Below are 22260 nucleotides of genomic sequence, written 5' to 3'. Positions count from 1 at the left end.
CTGCCTGGTAAATCCTCCCGTTGCGTGAACACCAGCAAAGGCTCGCTGCCTTGATCCCAGGCAATTTCAATCAGATAAAAGAACAGCCGACAAGTGACCTTGCACACGCGGCGACAGCGAACAGGCCTCACTGATGCAACAGATTAGCTGATGACATTATGATGTGATGATGACATCAAACAAGCGTTCTTGTTTATAACCGCAACATCGTGCTTCATTTTCCGATCATTCTGCAGAAACAAAATACAGCAGCGCCTTGACTTTAATTCGTTCCGTGACCAAACTCAAGTTATTTGTTTATCAAACTATTTCCCCCTATTAAAATGAAATAAAATGCCTTTAATCAGTTCCATCCCCATAAAAATACGACAATTTTCGCTCTCTTCTATGAGGTCGGCTTGTCGGGCTTATTTGGAGTTGAAAGGCCGAAGCATCATATATAGAGACCACTATAGCAAGTGATCCCATGCCACCATGATAATGACAGCAACACCATTTTCTTGATTCTAAACCAGTGTAGCACTAAAATGTTTATTTTAAGATAAAACCATTACATATTATTTTCAACGTTTTTTGTTTTTTTTTCTCTGTTGTAAAGGCAATAGACCCAGACTCAGGACCATGGGGTGATGTGAAGTACTCTATCTATGGATCTGGGGCTGACTTGTGAGTATTTTAAGACATCTTGGAATGAGTGTAAATAAAACGTTTTACTTTGTAAAGCTTACAGTTAATATTGTATATTTGTTATCTGCCAATGATCGCTGCAGATTTGTTTTAATATCAGAACTCATCTCTGTGAAGATTTCCTGGTATTGTCCCTCGTCTCAACTTTTATGAATAGATTTCCTGCACACACAAATATATATAATTCCAGAGAATCCAGGCTCAGGTGGGGTCACTTTTCCTTCTGGTTGCCAGAGTGTTATCCCAGCTTCTCGTACCTTAATCTCGCAGAGACAATAACAATATTTGAAATGTTTACTTTAACGGCATTTCAATGTTACTACTAAGTCATGCCACGAGAAAGAATGCACTACAATCAAAAAACAGTCAGAGCTTTACTGTAAATGTCTTGTGGTAGACTTGAGCATTGAAGAGATCATGAAATCTTTGCTACCCTGTCGCTTGCCCCTTGTTAATCCTATAATGGGATAGGGGGTGAAAATAGACTGTTGTTTACTTCTAACCACCGCACATTCTGCCAAAGTCACCCGAGAGAAACGTACACATCCATCTCAATCAAAATCAGGAGGGTTACTGATCCATGTCAAGATTAGGAAGTTTTTGAAAAACAAGATCAATCAACTCCTGGTGCAATGTAATCTTGTAATTAAAATGTGAAATAAGACAATGTGAAGGATGATGTAAGATGTTTCATTTTCTATTCTAGGGGAGCAGGAATGATTTCATCACAACTCAAATAGCAAAAAGAGAAAATAGAAGCGTCATATTTGTGAGTTAGCAAGCTAGCTTTGTGTTCATTGGGGCTAATGGACTGGACAGTATCTATCTATCGCGCTATCTCGCTATCTAGCTCTCTAGCTAGCTAGCTGTTTAGCTGCTAGCTAGCTAGTTTAATAACCAGGTAACTAGCTATATAGTTGATAAGATATCGTTAACTAACTAACTATCTAGCTAGTTAGATATCTATCTAAACCAGATAGCCATAAATTAGATAGATAGCTAATTAGCTAGCTAGCTATGGTAACATGGTCCATTTTCAGATTCTTGATCCAGCCTTCCACTGGGATTATCTACACGCAGCCGTGGGCCAGCCTGGATGCGGAGGTGAGGTCCAAGTACAACTTCTACGTCAAGGCGGAGGACTCGGAGGGCAAGTACAGCCTGGCTGAGGTGTTCGTCACTGTATTGGACCTGAACGACCACTCGCCTGCTTTCAATAATAACTTCCTGGAGAAGACCATGGTGATTGGAGCACCAGTCAAAATTGAGGTGATGCTTGCATCATATCTGTCAGTGCCAACAACAGGGGTGTCCAAAGTCTAAAAGGTGGGACAGTGTGAAACCAAACCAAGTTGGACTGCTGATTCCTAAAAACTGAACCAAAAAGTATATTCTTCCTTTTTGAAATGGCTGGCTGTCTATTTTAGTGGGATATCCTGAATATATCCAAAATTATTTGCCTCGTTACTTCCTCTCAGGAAAAACAAATTTGGACACCCTTAACCTAAAAGCTGCCTTTAGATGTTATATTATAACTTCTGAAGCCGTTCTGATTCCAGGCTGTGGACGACGATGCCGAGATTCCCAACAACGTGATCGAGTACGCCATCATGAAAGCCGAGCCGGACAACAACATCTTTGACATCGACGCCGACACTGGCGAGATCAACCTCAAGTCGTACATCAAGTCCATGGCCATCATTCACAACATCACCAAGCAGAGGGACTTGACCTGGTCGCTGGTGGTGCAGGCCCGCGACCTGGGCCAGCCGTCCTTCAGCACCACCGCCGTGGTCAAGATCGACATCACCGAAGCGGTGAGTCGCCGCATTTTCTACAGTCGTGTTGGAAATGCCAATGCGAACATAGAGAGGTGCAAAAAGGTTGGAAACATTCTATCACAATGGTTCTTAAACGACAAAGTCTCTAAATATCCACCATTAACAGTGACATTAAAATACGTAGTGCGTTAGGACAGAATACCAAAAATGAGTTGAATTAAATGAAGTTCCTTTCATACTAGTCTCATCATCAAGCAACCAAATCTGCCTGTCCGGTTTTTCCCTGAATGCAGTTTATTTGTGTGGGTGATTCCTTTTTGTGGCAGCATGTTTGTCTGGTTGGAAATGCATGTTGAGAGCCACAAGAAAGCGCCTAAATGAGCAGTTTGCAGTCATTTTTTTCACTGCACATCATCTCCATCTATAATCAACATGTAATTTACAGAGCATAGAGCATTTTAACTGCTTTTCCACCAAGTTAATTTAAGATTTCAAGACTTGAATTTCACGTTTGGATTTAACCGCGTCCACCAGACCAATTTGATTGCGGCGGTGTCTTACAAGATCTCTTGTGTCCACGTCATGTTTTCAGGTCAAATCCAGATTTGTGTCGTACTTCCTGGGACTAAGGAAACGGCCGGGGGCCGTGTTTGGGATTTTTATGACCGCTGTCACCTTCGCCATTTCCCTCACAATCGTCATTTCCACTCTCATATACTGGAACTCTGTGAAAAAGTCCCGTGTCAAACCTCAGGGCAAGATCAGAAAGATTATCAGGAGGCCATGAGTGACGCTTGCCTTGAGATCATCAGCACAAACGTAAAAAGCTTTCGGAGCTATTTTGTTGTTTGGTTCCTTCTGGAGTGAGCTGTGTCTGTAAAGGAGTAAAGGAGCACAATATGACTCATTATGTTCCCTTTTTGAAAGTAGGCCACCCGAATTATGTTAAATGTCATCGTGAATTGCTGATTGGTCTCAGCAATGGTTTCCTGGACAACCTCTCTGATCTTGTCTTGAAATACCAAAACAAATATCATTATAATATAGCGTGTTTTTATTTCAAGTGTATGCAGTATATTTTTATACCTACGCTACTATGGCAGCTTATTTAGTTCCTAGATGTTTTAAACACCTTTGCCAAAATAGTACGTGCAAATAGAGGGAACACTAAAACATTACACGTGTGACAATGGATGCCCGTTCTCCTTGTGCTCTTTTACAGACCAAACTCAAAGAGGGGACTTTGGAATCATTTTTAACGCACAATAAAAACAAGCCCTTCCAAATCGTAGGCGTACTCGCGGGCGTCATTAGCTTAATGGTGACGGTCACGGTCATCATCTCCACTGTCACCTTTGTACGCAACAAAAAGTCCAACCGGGTGGTGCCCAACCGCCGTGTCAGGAGGCGGCCCCGCAACCAGCACACGTGGACCTTCAAGAACCTTTTCAGGAAAGCGGAGAACCCCGACGCGAAGTTCCAGGTCGAGGAGGAGGAGGAGGAGGAGCAGGACGCTGCGAATGTGGCGGAAAACGTCAACCACAACAATAACGTGGGCAACGTGGTCAGGCACTGGCCTCCGCCGCCGCCGCCGCCGCCCCGCGCCCCCTTGCTTCCGCCTCCCCCGCTGCCCAACCTCCCCGGGGAGAGGAAGTGGGCGGTGCCCACCGTCTCGGCCACCGTGGCGGCACGGCCCAAGAAGAAGTCGTTAGCGCAGAACGCGGTCAACAAGGCGCTGGTGTCAGAACTGAAAATGAGACTGGAGCAGAAGAGGATGCTCAATCATTTATAGTGCTCTGTGTGTGTGTGTGTGTGTGTGTGTGTGCGTGGATGTTTGTGAGTGGCTGTGTGAATGTAAAAGTGCAAAAGTCTTAGGCCACCACAAGCTTTGGATACTATGGATAAAACCAGTTCCGAGGTCTCATGTTTCAAGCAAAGGAAGTCAAGTCCTACTACACATTTCATTAGAACGCTATTAAAATAAAATATTATACAGTTCTGGCATCATTCAAGCAGACGTGAGCCCATCAGCATTTGACGACCTTGACTTTGCAGCGCCTGCTAAGAAGGTTTTCGGTCTCAGGCTGCAGTTCAGTGCTACTTTGAGAAGCTCGTCACACTGATCTAATTGACGTCCGACATACGCAAGTTTGTTGAAACAGGATCTATTTTTTTGTCAAACCATGCAGCGGAAGGCGTGCTACTATCACAACACAGAACTCCTAGAGCAGGTGTTTCTGCAAAGACAATGTAGACTCTATATTAGGGTTCACGCATTCTGGTCCTCAAGGTCCGGATTCCTGCAGATTTTAGATCTTTCCGCCCGCTAGCATACCTGATTCATATAATCAGCTCATCAGCATGCTTGATAACGATCCTGATCTTCAGTATCGGGTGTGTTGGTAGGCGGAAACATCTCAAACCTGCAGGACTAAGGACCTTGCGGACCAGAATTGGTGAACCCTGCTCTAGATCCTCTCTGCCTTTCTTTGCCGCAGATTAGAGACTCTTCCTCTTCCATTCAGTGACTCCTTCAGAGAGTGATTAAGTGTACCAAATTTAGGTTGATGAGTGTCATAGTCTTTCACGTGAACACAGCTTTTGTTGATCATGAGTTCTAGTGCAGCCCTTTGGGTAGACTTTCCGTGACGAATGCCAATTCCAGAAGTTTAATGTTGTCATCTGTGACGGCTTTCCATTGCGTATTTGGTCAAAAACAGATCCTCAATAGAGAAATTTGCCATGGATAGCATCAATTCTACCAAGCCCTGGAGCTGTGTGATGACCATAAAACTTCTCAAACTAGCTTTGAACTGCAGTCAAGGGCAGAAAAACTTCTCACCAGGTCAATTGGCAAAACCACGAGCAAGGGAATAAGATGTCAATTGCTAATATCCTCGTGTCTGTCAGTATGATACTGAAACAAAATAGACAAAGATGAAGCCTTTGAGTAGTAAAGTACAAATTAGTCTTCTGTTAATCTAACATTGCAGGTTTTTGTAATTAAACCAATGCAAACATGATGATGAGTTGCTGCAAACTCTGAATCTTTAAATCCCGAACTCCAGAACCGTGAGTACCTTTTATATCTATTTCTCTACACAACCGTGAAATCGACAACTCTTAGTAGCCTAATGGGCTAAGACTTTGCACGGTTTGCCCTGTTGCCCTTTTTTTTTTTTACGTAGCAAGCATGTTATTCTGCCTCCAGCCTCAAAACATTTGCTGCTTGTACATTTTGTGTGTAAAAGTCTCTTGTCAAGGATTGAAGGCACTTTGAGATAAGTCTGTATATTTGGTTTCCAAGCAATCTCCTTACGGGGAGATTTCACTGACACTGGCGCTGGCTAAAGGGATCAGCCTGAGCTGGTCCAAAGGAAGGAAACCACAGTGATCCGGTTAAGACCGCTTTTAATCCCAACTGCTCACAGGTGCACAACACCGTCCTGAAAACGGTCTGTTTCTCCTCATGTAAACAATATGTTCAAAATTTACAGTATTGGCTGTGTTGTATCTGTTTTTTTTGGTTGTATTTTTGCAAATAAAGTTGTCCTTTAAAAGTCCAGTCTGTGTTTATTTCATCATTTCCAATGAATTATGTTTCAACACTTGGTACACCATCTTAACACTTACGCTAATTAGTTTGTTTATCAGCTCTAGCGCCGCCTTCTGGAAGTATAGAAGAAATTTCAGTTTGCAAAACCTGAAACCAGACAAATGGAAGAGGTGGGCCCATGTTAATTTGTGTTTGGGAAACATCCTAAAACTAGTTCAAGATGGGTTAGCGTTAGCATGTGCTAAGTTGCTAACTGGTTTAAACCTATTCAAAGATGACAGTATTACTATGACATTTATTTTTGTATAACATCTTGTAACATTCAAATTTACTCTATACTTTAAAATAAAATAAAAAATTCTAGCAAACCAGCAAAAAAATTAGATAAATTAATTGCATCCATTTGCCTGGTCAAAAAAAGTAAACAAGGGGAGGATTTTATCAGGACAATAGAAATCAGTTGGCGGTGAAGTTATGCAACAGTATTTGATGATGTCTTTTTTTTGTGTGTGCAAAAATCTGAGCAGATGTTCTGCAAATAAGTCACATTTGACTCCCAATGTGTACAATCCCCAGCGTGAGCACTACCAATTACCAAGTTACACTCAAAGCGCCCTTTGAGCATTTTGGAGCCAAACATGCAGCAGCAGCGTATTTTCAAAATTACATAAAACACGGAATGTGCAGATTACCCTCGCTAATCCAAGGGCCAAGTTGTTCATCTTTCAGCAATATTGCACCGTTGGCTGCAAACCAAAAGGTGCATAGGACCTCATCTGAAGTGAGTAATCAACTTTTTGGTGCGTTTTAAAACCAGCGCTGACAATAAATACAAGGCAAAATCAAATCCTTCCATGAATTATTATTTTTTTAAACAAGAGGAATCCGTGACACACTTTCAATGGCTATTAAAAGAGAAATGGACAGGGAATAATACGCGAAGCAGCCCAAATGACCGTGCATTATGCCATGTAAGAGGCAGCCAGGATTACTGCTGCACAGAGGATTACACAGTGGGAAGTTGCAAAAAGCACTGATGCTGGACGGACATAAACTATGGGCTACTACATCGTGTTTTCAGAATGGGGCCTTGAGATACTGATGACCCAGCCTCGAGAGTTATTTTTTTCTTAGGATATTTTTGCATTGACTTGAAATGCATGCCCTTTTCTGTGGCAGTAAACTCATTTCAACTCACTTGACGATACGCAGCGTTTTGGCAAGTAATGAATAATTCATCAAAAAAAGAGTCTGAATTACACATTGTTTAAAAGAACCACATAGCTTTGGCTAAACAGCCCCTACAATCTTCATGCTAACCTATAAATGAAAGTGTCAGTGACATGCTAATGGTTAGCATTGATTTTTATTAAATTTTTTACATCCCTTTTGAGCAATAGATATTTGAATGGAATGGTGAAACAACACGTGGACAGATAACATAAAATTATATGACATTACTCACAGACATATATTCGAAAACTAACTAATATTTCAGCAACCTACTGATTCACAATCATAGATATAAACACAAGATGTGTCGTCCACGCTTTTAGCCAATTGGAAGAAATGCTCTTCTAGTATTAAAAAAATAATAATAAAAAGAAGACACATGTTTAAGGTGTGGAAATATAGTCGCTGGAATATATACAGCCGCGACAAGATGCGTTAGCCTCCAGCTAGCTGGCAAGCTAACAGGCTCCGGGGCTTCTCTTGACCGGCGGGCGGATGGCAGGCTCATCTGTGGTGTCACTTTCTCACTCAGAAATTTAAAGAACAACACTGAGCTGTTGTGTAAATTGTGGGCATCCACGTAAGATACATTTTCAAGGTGTGAGGCATAGCTAGCTACGAAATGGTGAAAAACAATTTAACGCTATGTCTCCACAAATGAGTACTACGACATATGTCTCAGTTTTTCACATATTTTATCAATTATCATCACACATAAATAATGTATTTAGAAACACATCTCTGAATTTCACAGAGTTCTTAACGACAAAGTATTTCTACCACTGGTACATGTGTACCTAATGAAGTGTCCATGCAAAGGATTACAAAGCCTTCCCTTGTCATCTTGGCGAGGAGATGTGATGCAAGTGTGAAAACAACTGGAAATCTTAGCGAATCACAAAGTCAGAACAGAAGAAATGATGTGAATGTGCTGGTTTTGGGGCTCTAACGTCAAATGAACAATGGCCGAGGACGGCCGCGTACATATGCCGCGTGCCATCTGTCTGACTTTCCTCGGCACAGATCATGTCCGGCGCATGCCCGCGGCTGCTGTGCTTTGTTTGTTTGCAGAAATCCGACCCGTGACGTATTATAGGAGTGCAGTGACGCAGGCAGGGATTAAAGATCAACTGATGAAACTTTGGAGCGCACACACACTGTCCAGTTTGGTCACTTAGGACATAAATGTGATTATCTCACAAAGCGCAGTAAATGGACGTTGTAGCATTTCCTTCAGCGATTATGTAAAAAATAAAAATCACACACATACAGGCAGTACTTTTTATTCATACATCTCTCTAAATAATGATTTTTACAAGTTATTTTTGTAAGAATTAAATATGGGAAAAATGTGTACTACGCATTTTTCCCATATCACAAGATTTTAGCCATGCTTGTGGCAAGACACATCATTTTTGGGTGATTTATGAATATTATACAATGGTGCCTTGAGATATTAATATAAATTTGCATCCACAATGAGCATGCTATCCCAAATCATCTGTACCCATTGAAATGAGTAGAAACACTACTAATCTGTTCCAAAAAAACAACAAAAATTGTTGTGATGCGTATTTCAATGTGGGAAAACAGCACTTCAAATGCTGTATAAAACATACATTAAAGAGAGTTAAATAGAATTGAACAGAACAGTTTTTTACTTACTCAAAGTAAAAAAAATAAAAATCTTCCAAACATGTGTCTTGAAAAGCTTGCAAGTCGAGTTCCTGTACATGAGTTCCTGGGAAAGCAAGTCTTGTATGCACCGTGTGAGGGAAAAAATAACTAAAATTAAGTAATTATCGATGACAATTATTGCAAAATAACACTGAATTGGCAAAGTGCCAGTTACGAATAATTCTGGTTTAAGACATTTTTCACGTTTGAATTCGATATCATGTGACGTTCATATAATATAATGGGGGGGAAATTAATTGTATGGTTTCTTTTAACTTTTAGATATAAATGAAAAAACGGAAGATTTGTAAATGTTTTTTGTTGTTGCGCAACAAATATATACAGAGAAGTAAAATAAAATAAAAATTGCCTATACAAAGTTGAATGACGTTTTTTGCAGTTGCATAAGTTAAAAAAAATCCCCGTGATAAATAAGGATTCCCTGTACCTTTAAAGTGCTAACACAAATTTGTGTACACTAACTCAGTCCATGGCCCGGTACCGGTCCACGGGCTATTTGGTACAAAGCCGCATAGATATATTAACGGGAAAAAAAAAAAATTCTGCTGGTGCATATACATCCCAATCAGGAATGTACGTTATCACTCCCACATAGTTATTACATCCATTCTAACTGTGCATGTACGTCAGCCCACACCCTCTGACATGACCTACCGTGAACCGGTTCCTGGCGTAGAAAAGGTTGTGAACAGTCAACTGCACTAACCATTGTAGAAACCGCAAATATGCCATCAAGCCCAATTCAGTCACAAAGGCAGCAGAGTAATAAACATACTGAATAATAACAGAATGAATTCAGAAAGAGAGAGATTGAAAAATAACGAAGTACATCTCTACACTGGTGCAATCCCTTGAATAACAATCTTGACCAATCACACCTTCTCAACAAACCTCCCGCCCTAGAACAGAGGAGAGAGTAGAGAGTATCAGCAGGATATCACACGACGTCATCACACTCACAAACTGCTTCAATGTGATTGCTTGCAAAGTGTTTGGTGCTGTTTAGTATAGTTCTGCAGTGATTCTGCTGTGGTCGGCCTTGCTCTTAAGCGGCCTGTCATCTGACCTCCGCCTCACCTTCCTGTCCTCACTGGACTCTTTCCGGACCAGGCCCTCGTCGCTGGCCGCCTGCAGGCTGTCGAAGGTGCCTTGCCTCTCGCGCTCCAACCCGGCCGATCCCCTCTCGCTGCGCCGCTTCTTCCAAAACGCCATCAGGCCCTCCAGGCAGGTGAACTTGGTGTCAGTGGTGCAGGCGTACATGCCGATGGGCACGGCAAGCACCATGGCGAGGACGATCACCACGATGTGAATCAGCTTCTCCCGCTGCTCCATTTCGGTGATGTCGCTTCCCGTGACGAACACTATGCATTGGCCGGGCCGCGGCGTCTGGTTTTTGAGCGTCACACAGATTTCGTATTTGGTGGCAGGCATCAGGTCAGAGACGGAGTAGGAACGGATGCCAGGACCGATGTAGATAGTCTCTTTCTTATCAGCGTTGGCTCGGCCCAAATGGATGGTGAACCACGTCTGACGCGGCTGGTCCAAGACTGCGAACCACTCAATGGAGATACCACGCACTGTCTGTTTGGCGATACGGATGTCGATGTAGACGTTCTCGTCCTCCGCAGGGAAGCCGGGAAGAGACGGCGACTGGGAGCCGTCAGGAGAGAGGACGTCCAGCTGGATGTTTGCCGAGGAGTTTCCGATGAAGTTGACGGCACTGCATGTGTAGACGCCGCGGTCGGCCATGTGGAGCGAAGGGATCACCAAGAGGGATCTGATGGTGTCTTCCTCCACTCTCTCCTGAGACTCTGAGAGGAAGATAATAAGATTATCAAATATGATTTCAGTACTAAAGAACCAGAATCAAGAAATGAGAAGCACATTATCAGTGTACAGTGAGCCCCCGCTCTAATGCAGTTCATCGTTCGCGCCACCGCTCTATGGCAGAGTTTTTACTGTAGAAAGGCAATTCAGAATTTAGTGTTGCAAGCTTTTCGGGTGCTATCTCAAAATGCCGGGCCACATTGAAAAGTTTGCGTATACCATTGTACGCTGAGGATTCTTACACTTAATTGCAATTTCCCTGCAAAATGTTGAAATGCAAGCAGGTTTAGTCGTGTGGTCTCAATAGGGCTGCTAACACCGGCCGTCCAAGCCTATGCGGCACACGATAATCTGCAACACCGATGGTGTGCAGCTTCATCCAGATTGACTCCTCTTAAAGGAAGCTTTATAGAAGTCTGTGATTAAAATGTGTGCATAAGTATCTAATTTAGCACAAGATATCAGGCGATCCGCCTGCCTGAACGTCACACTGCGGATGTCACACTCTTACCATGAAATCCTCTGATTATCTTCAGACCATATGTCCACCACACCGCAGGGTCCGGCCTGGCCTTGGCGAGGCAGCGCAGAGTGACGTTGGCGCCCAGCGGTAAGCTAACGTTGGTTGACGGGGTGGTGACCACGGGCTTTACGCAGGTCTGCAGCTCGACCTCGTGGAAGAACTTGCCCGCCCTAAAGTCCGGCCCGGAGCAGGTCAAATAGGAGTTCATCAGAATAATCGGAGGGCTGAGGGAGCGGATGAACTCCACGAATCCCTTGAGGCGGCAGTCGCACAGCCAGGCGTTGTCGTGGAGCGCCAGGACAACGTTCGACCCGGAGGAGCTCGCCTCCTGCTCCTCTGTGCTCTGCAGTTTTTGGTATAGAGGCCAGTTTTGGAAGACCTCCTTGGATATGACTGTAAGCCGATTGAAGGATAAGTCTAAGTAAGTCAGGTCGGGCAAATGTTTTAACGCATGCTCCGGCAGCACATCCAGCTGGTTGTGCTTCAGGTCCAGGATCTTTAGACCCGTTGTGTCCTCGAACGCCGTCCATGGCACGGAGCGCAGCTTGTTCCCTTGCAGGCGGAGCTCGGTCAGGTTGCGCAAACCTTCCAGAGCCTTCGAGTTGATCAGGGTAATGTCGTTGAAGTTCAACCACAGGTTCTCCAAGGCAGGCGTTCTGGAGAATGCCCCGCGCTTGATTTCGGTGAAGTGGGATTTTTCTATTCGGATTTTGGTCATATCATGGGGAATATTCTCTGGTATGGCCCCAAACGCGTTCTCCTCCATGCATATGAGAGACCTATGAGTTAATTCAAACATTAATTCAGATCTAGATTCACCACAGCATTAAAAAAAATGCCAAAATACCATTGAAGGGTCTGTGTTTTTGGGGGGTTGTTTAATTTTTTGCATAGCTGTGTAAGGACATCAACTAAAGATTATAACGTGGGCTAAACTCTATGTTTTCATTGCCTCACTGACACAGAAACAAAATCGACCTCGGTGGAGATTAAATCTTACCTTCCATGACGGTCTTCTATACAGCTGCACCCTCGCAAACACTGAGAAAAACTTTCATACCCTCGGACGTGAAACAAAACTATAACTAGCAGGTAACCAATCCTGTCCATAGTCTGCATACAATTGCCCAAAAGGCGGATGGCATTCGTGCTCAAGACATGTCGAGTGAGGCAGACGAGGGAAGCTGATTAGGACTAATCCTCGAGTGCACAACACCTAATTCTTGACCGAGTCAGCAGGTCTGACCCACTATTCGTTTAAGTAGGTGACGCCCACTGATAAGAAACCTTTTAGTAAGGGATTGAAAGGTACTGCTGGATGATGACGTGACCTGATCTGCTGTTTTGGCCTTGATGTTAGGCAGGTACTGAACTACTAAAATGTAAACTCCAACCAAAAGCAGATTATTATCTCACACAGTCACGTAGTATAAGAACAGACACATAGCACATATTTGCATATTGATATAGAAAAGTTTATTTAACCCTATTTAAATCCTCAGTGGAATCAATAAATACAGTTACTGGGGTAGTGGTGCCTCTAAGTGGCGCAAAAACGAATACATGGAGAAAGTGCTGGGGAATAGAAATAGTTCCACGTCTTATTTACACGGCGTCATAGTTCAGTCCTTTCTGCACTTGTCTCCAGCTCCAGCTTGTCTGCGTTCATCCATGCCTGCGTATGTATGTAAAGATACAGTATATATCTCCTCTGTGAACATATGACAGATATATACAGAGGCACAGACTTGACCGTATATGTAAGTGTACACTGTCCATAAAAGTATTTACAAATCATACACATACATATTGACAATGGAGTGTTTAATGTTGTTTTTCCCTTTGGGTTGGATCAGACTGTTTCTTCACTGCGCCATGCAAGGTGATATAAACCATGGCATTCTTTGGAAATATCCAGAAGAGAATAAGTTGAGTGATAAATATCCGCTATACGGATATTTCCATGATGGTGCAGCGTGCAAAGGTCCTTTGATAGAAATTGGCTCGGGGTGGAGGCGGAGTCGGAGGCGTGACCCAGCGAGGAGGAACAGTAGGGGGGGAATCCCAGGGCGTGTGTGGAGGGTGGTCCGCGAGGGGGCTCACTTCAGGATGTGGTCGGGCGTGAGGATACGGGCGGTGCTGGGGATAAGGATGTGGGTGGAAGTGAGGATGCGGGTGAGGATGAAAGTGGTGATTAGGACTGGAAGGTGGTGGAGGAGGAGGAAGAGGGTAAGCGCGAGGAAGGTGACGCGGCGGAGGAGCCGGAGCTGGAGCATGACGTCAGCAGAAGTACTCATTAGGCTGTCCTTCGATTTTAGCCGTGGCCTCGGAGTCCAGGCTGGAACGGGCCGACAGCAGCCTGTTGGACTCTTCTGGGTTTAGTCTGTTCAAGTATTCCCCTTCCAGTCCTTTGGCTTTGGTCCCGGGTGACAATGTCTCAAAGGTCACATAGGAATCTTGGATGTCCTTGGACTTTTTCCCCCAGTACTTCTGGATGCGTCTCTTCAAGGCCCCGCAACACACGATGACGGTGAGGGGCACGGCGATGATGCAGGCCACCGTGATCACGATCACGTTAATCAGCTTCTGTGTGCCGGTCGCGCTGGCAGCCTCATCCGTGGAGAAGATGACGCATTGTTCCTTCTTGGGGATGAGGCCCCTCACGCATACGCAGGCGATGTACTTGGTCCTGGGCACCAGGCCTTCGATGGTCACTCTGTTCTGACCCGCCCCCACGTTGATCTTCCTCATGTCTCTCTCCCCGAACACGGCATACAACACGCTGAAGGCTGTCGTGTTCTTGGCCTTGGGAGCTCGCCAGTTGAGGGAGATCGTATTGTCCGTGTCCCCCACTACCTTAACTGAGCGGACCACCCGGTCCGGGTCCTGCTGCAGAGATGAGGTGTTTGCAGCCAGGTTGCTGAGGTTGGTCTTCTCCAGATCCAGAAGTGTGTCCGCGTTGGACGATGCGGCCGGGTCGGGGGAAGAACTGGAACTGTCCGAACCGGGGTCAGGAATTTCAGGTGGAAGGCCAGGATCCATGACAGATGGTAAGGATGCAGGGGTGGAGGTTGGCACCACGTATCGGGCCACCAGTTTCTCCTGGTAGGCTGCTTTTCCAACCGGGTTGGATTTTTTTACTTTGGCCTTTTTCTCGTTGCTGGTTTGATTGCCTTCCGGTTTTGGAGAATTAGATACCACTAAGGAAATGACAGCTTCGGCATTCCCAGCGTAGTTTGTTGCCTTGCACATGTATTTCCCAGAATCGCGATAGGACACGGCTGGGACACTGAGGATGGACCAGGTGATTCCATCTTTGGACGTTTCTTGCTGGACTGTGAAAAATAAATGAGAAGATCTGACATTAGTTTAGGACCTGTTGTGGCAAAATGTTCTTCTTTGCACTAATGCACACAAGACAGCATGGTGGATTAGTGGTTAGCACATATGCTTCACAGTCTTGAGGATTAGATGTCCGTGTGAATTTTCTACTCCGGCTTCCTCCCACCTTCTACACACAGTCCCCAACCTCTGGTCTGCAGCTTGGTTCTCGTCCACAGATCATTTCTTTGTCACGTGCCCCAAAAATGGTTGGACCTTACTGCCTTTATTTGCCACAAGATAAAGGTAAAGGACTATGTTTGTCTAAACAAAGCTCCTCAACTCATTTCAACGGTTCATTGACACCCAGCTGCCACCAGATGGCGCCAGTGAAAAACAGAAGATAGATTTTAGGTGGGGGGCAATCACCAAACTGGTGAATGCCCACCCCAAAGACGTGGAGGTTCAATGCACTTGGAACAAGGTGCGCAAGATAACTTTTGTTGAAGAGCCACATGGTGCTTCATCGTGTCTTTATCTAATCTGATGACACTCGTTAGCTTATGTAATCGAAAGATCCGCAGACTCACCCGTTCCATTCAGGACTCGCTTATCCGCCCTCCGCCACGTCAGGTCTGGAATGGGCACCCCGATCGTCCCACACCTGAGCAGCACGTTATTCCCAACGGCGCTTCGGACCCGCGCCACGGCCGTGTGGATTCGCGGGGGCTGGCAGCGGCGTAGCTCGGCGTCGCTAAACAGAACGCCCGACACGCTCTCGGGGGCCGAGCAGCGCAGCCTGGTGTCGATGAACGCCACGGCCAAAGTGGGAGACTTTTGAAACTGGACCAAGTCGTACAGGCGACAGTCGCACGCCCATGGGTTGTCATGGAGACCTGAGAGGGGGTGGAGAGGTTCACAGGTGAGGAAGGTCGTCGCGACGGTGGCGCGGCCTGCAGATGGCCAATGTGGAGGATATTAATCTTGTAAGAGGATTATTGTTTAATTCATAAACTACATCATGAGCATGACTACGGCAATGATGATGATGATGATTATGAGGATTGTGATCAAGGTCAGGTTCAAACTCGTGCCCTTGACCACCGGCTTTTACACGGGAAACGCAAACAGCTGTTCTGGGTATTGAGTTCAATTTGATCATTGTACTTTAACATGCTACACATGAAACATAAAACTTTACATGCAAGCCCAGTCTGCGTTTTTCGGCTCTACGTAGCATTCAGTTACTAATATGTTTTATAAGACCTTATGGTAATAGTTCTGAATGGGTATAACTTAGTTTTTTGGACAGCCCTGCGGACCACTTGAGTAGCCTTGCAGGCCTGTTCTAAAAAAAAAAAAGCTCACCAGTGACCAGTTTTTTTTTTACTATTCTAAAAAATAAAATACAAAATCGCCACTTGCCAGTAAGCTGCATCAAATCTTGCTATTCGTTTTAAGTCACACAAACACACAAAAATATTAAAGGTCAAAGGTCGACGTTGTAGCATGTGACCAAATCATAGTATTAGTGGAGAAAAGCTCCCGAGCAAAACAACAATGAGAAGATGATTTCCCCTCAAAGAATTTGAGCAAATTTGTTAACTTAAGAAGTGCGTATCAAACTGGTAGACATGAATCACTTTTGCTTGTGATTTGATGCATACTTGAGGTTCGGATTCACCTATTAGTGTATTTTTTTGCTGTTTAAAAAAAAAAAGTTAGTTTTTTTGGTGGGGCACCTCCAGTTTTTCATGGAAAATGCTTATTTTCAGGATTTTTCTTTAAGTAAATGTAAATAAAATGTATGTTTATAATGGCCATCCATTATATGCAGATTTTCACTATTCGCGGACTAGACCAATCCCTAACCACCCTTGAATAGTGTCAGTCCACCGTATGTTCCTTTTGGCAGGAATTTATCAAATGACATTTAATTTATGTGAAAAAGATGGTTTGTTTACTGCAAATAATGTATCTTTGTTCATCTATCTATGCCAGTGATGTATAGTGACGGGCAGAACAATTAAGTACGCTTTCACTAGATGTCACAATATGTACAATACATCATTAATTTTTGGTGGCATTTTTGTTGTCTATCTTTGTTTGGTGTTTTGGTGGTTTATAATTGACAGCAGAAAATTAAAATGTTCCTCCACTAGATGGCAGATTGTACAATAAAGCAGTGTTTCCACCTGTTGCCATTCAGAAAATTGAATAAAATAGCTTGGTGCTATAAACGGGTCCAGATTTTACACAAAGTAGGTCAAGTTTTGTGAGTACATTCAGACAATGTCGTCATTCTTTCAGGAGCGCCTTTAGAGCAGTGAAATTCACAACAATAGGCAACTATCAGTTTACATGGTTACCTGACAGTGAAAGTATAAGCATCTATTGTACTTTGTGCTTATTCTTTGTGTGGGAAATTTTATTTTTTTACATAGGAAGGTGAATGCTAACAAAAATTGGTAAAATAAAAAAATAGATAAAAAATATGAGCAATTGTGATGAAAAAAGCAACCCAAAAAAACGAAAAACTTGGGTTATGTTTAGTGCTGTCAAAGTAAAAGCGTTAACTGATTAATTAATCACAAAAAATGATCGCATAAATCATGAATTAACGCAGATTAATCGCACTATTAATTTAGATTATCCTTTAGCGTGACAGCGGATGCTACGTTTAAGGTAGCACAGGTTGTGTTTGAGGAATAAACATAATTAAATGTATTAACGTAAAGCATTTAATAAATGTTTGCGTATCACATTTACAATATTTGTTCATGTCGAAATGTTGGGGTAATTTTTTTCCATTTTAAATTATGCAAGTAATGAACTGATGGTTGAGCGTGTGCAGTGGATGAAAAAATGTTGAAGACGTCCTTAAATGTCAAAAGAATTAACACATAACCTGGTGCTCTTCAAATTTGGCGGGATTTTTATTTATTTATAAAAAACTTTTTTTTATTAAGCGATTAATCATGATTAATCAAAATTCTAAAATGTGATTAATCTGATTTAAAAAATTCATCATTTGACAGCTGTAGTTATGTCCAATTAATGGGTTGTTTGGGTTGGGTTAAATGTCTTGGTAATTGTTCTGAGAGCAACCAAATTGTTGGGTCAAATTAATGGCCAACATGGTAACCTACTTCCTGTGTTGTTTGTGTTGGGTAAAACTTGGGGGTCAAATTGAGCGAGTAATTGAGATAAAATTGGGTTATTTTTTTTACCCAACTGTTTTTAGAATCTAAATTGAGTGAAAGTTACAGTACATTGTTAGATGAATAATATCTTCTTTTTTTTTTCATTCTTCTTTTTCAGCTATTGCATTGAAGTGGTGCCATCAAGAAGAAGAGCTGCTGCAAGGTTGTGTATGCCACCCTTACCCAGGATCATTTTGGAGCTCTCGGGTCCTTGGCCGGGTTTGGCCGCCAGCCAGTTTGTCAGCACGGCGCCGGGCAGCGTGAGCAAACTGTTGCTGGACAGGTCCAGGTAGGTGAGATTCCTGATGTGCGCGGTGGCCTCCGCGGGAAGCGAGGTGAGCTGGTTGTTGTGCAAGTCCAGAAGTCTCAGACTGGGCATGTCGCTGAGCGACTCCCAGGGGAAGGCGGCCAGCGCGTTGCCGTCCAGGCGCAACTCCTCCAGGCTGAGCAGCCCGCGGAAGCTGCCGGCGGCCAGCGCGGACAGCGCGTTGAAGGACATCCACAGGAACTCCAGACCCGAAAGGTAGTTGAAGGCTTCGCTCGGTATCCGCTGGATGGCCGTCTTCTCGATGCGCAGCTTGGACGTGTCCGCGGGGAACCCCACAGGCACCAGCGAGATCTCGGGGTCGTTGCAAATCACACTCCTGAGCAAGATAAAAACACATCATACGCAATGATTTGATATCGGCCTAATACGATAAGGGACAGTTATATACGGTATGCTGGAATATGATTATATAAGAGGAGAGGCGATACATTGAGATGGAATTAGATATGATGAGATTTCTATACGGTAAGACACGATATGCTATGATACGATATGCTACGCTACGCCATACGATATAAGATACGATACACTGAAATATGATTAAATATGATGAGATGCGATACAATATGCTAAGATACAATATGATACCAGATAGCATATGCTAAGATATAATTATACACTATAACCTATGGTACAATACCATAAAAAAAATGATATGTATATGATTAGGGGCGGAGCTACATGGTGGCCATGGCCACCCCTTGTCACTCTCGGGCCACCTCCATACCAAAGGTAAAATGTTGGTAACCGTGATTTTTTTTTCATATGATTCATTATTATTACTCATCATCATTATTATTATTAGTTTTAATGTCATAGTTGTTTATATTTTTATTGTATATTATATATTATATTTATTTTATTTATTTATTATAAAATCGTCCTGGCCACCCCACTGAAAATGTTCTGACTACGCTCCTGTATATGACAGGAGTCAGCCAGATAAAATACGATGCAATACGACAACGCTATGCATATTGTTATACACTGTGACTTTTAGAACAGTGCGTATACAAATAACTATTTTTTTGTTGTTGTCATTTTAAAGTGCAGAAGTGACAAGAGAAAATGTATAACTTTCAGACAAATAGTGGTCTTAATCAAGGTTAAAATTCATTTAAAATTTAAAATATAGAGAGCAGTCCAAAATGGCTGTTGTACTAGATTGACTTATTAAAAAAAAGTATATTTTTGCTAGACACTGTTAAAGAGATACAATAGTAATTTAATATTGTGATAATATGGTTCTCATTCCAGTTTTATGGATTAATACTTGCTCTACATGGGCTATTTATTTTTAAATAATCCAATTAAATTCAAGAGGATATGACGCAATGTATTTTTTTGTCGTCAAGAACTTATCACTTTTAAAAAATGTGGAATTTTCTTCTAAGATATATCTCGGCAATAAAAAATGATTCGATACGTATCTCGATGTTTTTCAAAATGGATTTTGCAGCTCAAATTGTTTTTGTTGCACCTCGAGTATAGCCTATTTGTTTTCTTATATGGCGGAAAATCAGAAATTGCAATTTTGCTTCACTTTTTACGGGTAAGACTTGAATATACTTTTAACCAAATCATCTTAACATAAATTAAGCAAACCTTAAATATATAAACAAATATATAAATGCATCCATAATTATCCATGATTTGTGATTTAATTTTTTTTTTTTTTTTTACCATATCCACTTCCAGGCAAAAGTTTTAGAGAACCACAATCTCCATTAGAAAAAAAATATATCTTTCCAAACACATTCTACAGGTGCCACCTTATGCAGACCTAACGGCTCTACACTCTCGTGGCTTTCTTTCTTAGAGTGGAAATCGAATCAGAAAGTTAGCACATCCTCACAGTTCAGAGGTTAAAGGTTCAAATCTGGGCTTTGGCTATTCTATGTATGTTCCAACTTCATGGGGTTGAAAAAGTCTGAAGACTTTTCCTTTTTTGTATATTTCTGAAATGGACATTATTTTCAGTTTTGGGTCAACTTTACCTGTTTTTTTGTTTTTGTTTTATTCTGGCAGTTCACCACTTAACTTAGTTGTTGCCATTTCAGGCTGTTTATTGAACTTGTACTTTCTAAATTCCCATTAAAAAAAAAAGTTGTTTTTTATTTTAAAAAAAAAAGGCAAATCAAGGCGTTCTAAAAAAAAATTGACCAGTAGTGTGTTTAACAAGCAATTTAAGAGGCAATTGTTTCTTTGTAACGGTAAGAAGGGGTGACTTGACATTTATATGTTTTTTCCTCTCTTTTTTAATGGAAAATAAGGAAAGGTATTTCGAAATTTTGTGTTATAGTCTCCTCCTCCCAAAAAAAAAAAACATTTCTTGTTGCTGAAGTCCCTTATTTGTGGTGATGCTTTCCAAGACTGCGTGCTGGAAAGTTGAGGGAGAAAAACAAGCAAAGTGAGCTAAAACTCACTGATGAAAGATAATCCTGCATTAAATAAAATTGGACCAACATGCACTCACTGATTTATCTTTGGCGCACATGTCGACCTCATGCAAACCTTAAATGTCACACACACACACACACACACACACCAAAAAAAAAAAAAAAAAAAAAAGACTTGTGCATGTGCGTAAAAGCGCACAGAATGACCTCGGAACTCGAAAGTCCATTATGCGACGCTCGCCCTTACCTGGCCTTGGAGCCGTCACTCAGGTTGTGGTAAAAACAGCTGCACTGCGACGGGCAGCTGCTCACCGGGGAGAAAAGTCCACCCGTGGCCGCGTAGAGCCCCACGACCAGGACGAGGAACATTTTGGGCCCACTTTTACGCAGCGCGCCGAACATGCATGTGCACACTTTGCATCCAACTTTTTGCCCCCCGCTCATCTACGGGAATATCATCTGCATGGCTTCTCTCCACCACTCCGCTGTCCCATAAGTGATCAGACTGCCCATGAGTCCCCAGATAAAAAGGATAGACAAGGATTAGCGCGGGGGACTGGCGTTCTTTTCATTTGGATGCGTATACTGCATCCCGGGAATCCGATAGGCTGCGCAGAGACGTCCCCTGTTTATTATCACATCACAGAGGGGGGAGAAACACACACACACACACACGCACACTTCCGAGATGGTCATAATCCTCTGTGATGTTTGGATGATTTTTTTTTCCCCCTTCTTCTTTTCCTCTCAAATGTAGTTTGTTCATTTGAGCCGTGCCGTGACTGTTAAGCCTGCAAGTGGACGTCGCCGTGTTTGACCACAAGGTGGCCCCTGCACGGCGACATTTCACAGACCAGTGGAACCCGTGCAGATGTTCAGTTTCACTGTGCATTTTTTTTTATCAAGGTGCCCTTCATCTGCCGTTGGGGACCGTGGAAGCCCGTTTCTGAGTTTAAATAAATAAATAAATAAATAAAACAGTCATAATAATGAGTTTCTAAATCATAATTACAAGGTACTAAGTCATACTTATGAGATACTAATGTGATACCAAAAAGTCTTAATTGTGAGATAAACTGGGGGGGGGGGAGAGGAAAATTTAGATAAAATTGAATCCATGTAAATTAATTTCTGAAAGTGAAGCAAACCAATTTTTTTTAAGTGGACCTCATTTTGAAGTATTAATGAAATAAACCTTCAAACTACTAAACTATACAAACACATTTTCAAAATTCATCTCAAATAAAAATTCAAAGTGGTCATAATTTCATCATAAATTAGAACATTTTAATTCACGCTAAATAAGAAAACTTAATTATGACGTCAAAGCTTTGTGTTGGACCAATTTCTGCTGTATGACATGAGAGAAGCGGGAAAAGCCGCCAGTGGGTGAAAGGCAACTTTGGCTATCAACTCAATAACCTATTTGGCGACCGTCCCGGGCTACTTGTGCAAAGAAATTCCGACTATAAAGCTTTTCTTTCATTCTGAGAACTTTGTGTATTTGTAGCACCCGGCCGGACTTTGTACTCCTAAGACCTCCAAGATCATGAATCAATGCTCTGAAAAGTGTGCCTGCTCTAAAACCGTCTATGACCAAATAAATGGTCAAAGGTGGGAAGGCCCGAGTAGGTCTCGAATAGGGTAGGCAAAGTCTAGCATTGGAAAGGATGGGCTCAATTAGACTCGGAATGTATACTTTAG

General features: G+C 42.6%; 3 protein-coding genes across 8 annotated transcripts in view; 1 reads left to right on the top strand and 2 right to left on the bottom strand.

The window, feature by feature from the left end:
• Positions 1-6033, top strand: part of cdhr1a (cadherin-related family member 1a) — a 31356-nt gene extending 25323 nt beyond the window's left edge. For 4 of the 5 annotated variants that reach the window (XM_086093441.1, XM_086093439.1, XM_086093442.1 and 1 more), the window contains 4 exons: positions 599-666; positions 1728-1956; positions 2247-2504; positions 3691-6033. In XM_086093441.1, coding sequence (XP_085949567.1) covers positions 599-666; positions 1728-1956; positions 2247-2504; positions 3691-4260 — 1125 coding nt within the window. In that variant the 3' untranslated portion in view covers positions 4261-6033. Of the gene's footprint in view, positions 1-598; positions 667-1727; positions 1957-2246; positions 2505-3060 lie in introns of all 5 variants that reach the window. The other variant, XM_086093443.1, reaches the window with a different exon arrangement.
• Positions 6034-8524: 2491 nt separating this feature from the next.
• On the bottom strand, positions 8525-12512 carry lrit2 (leucine-rich repeat, immunoglobulin-like and transmembrane domains 2). Of its 2 annotated transcripts, XM_086093760.1 has the most exons (4): positions 12306-12511; positions 11294-12084; positions 10033-10766; positions 8525-9854 (listed from the first exon to the last, which is right to left on the bottom strand). In XM_086093760.1, exons 1-4 carry the CDS (start codon positions 12422-12424, stop codon positions 9828-9830), a joined length of 1671 nt encoding a protein of 556 aa, XP_085949886.1. In that variant the 5' UTR covers positions 12425-12511; the 3' UTR covers positions 8525-9827. The 2 variants fall into 2 exon arrangements, with proteins under 2 accessions (XP_085949886.1, XP_085949885.1); XM_086093759.1 differs by lacking the exon at positions 8525-9854 and having other exon boundaries at positions 9862-10766; positions 12306-12512.
• A 246-nt stretch (positions 12513-12758) lies between these two features.
• lrit1a (leucine-rich repeat, immunoglobulin-like and transmembrane domains 1a) lies at positions 12759-21110 on the bottom strand. The gene is made up of 4 exons (XM_086093750.1): positions 20804-21110; positions 18013-18473; positions 15217-15522; positions 12759-14640 (listed from the first exon to the last, which is right to left on the bottom strand). Exons 1-4 carry the CDS (start codon positions 20998-21000, stop codon positions 13586-13588), a joined length of 2019 nt encoding a protein of 672 aa, XP_085949876.1. The 5' UTR covers positions 21001-21110; the 3' UTR covers positions 12759-13585.
• Positions 21111-22260: the final 1150 nt, after the last annotated feature.

Source organism: Leptonotus elevatus, chromosome 13, assembly GCF_054856555.1.
Source record: "Leptonotus elevatus isolate MCC_2025b chromosome 13, RoL_Lele_1.0, whole genome shotgun sequence".
Lineage (NCBI taxonomy): Eukaryota > Metazoa > Chordata > Actinopteri > Syngnathiformes > Syngnathidae > Leptonotus > Leptonotus elevatus.
This window is presented reverse-complemented; position numbering and strand designations above follow the sequence as displayed.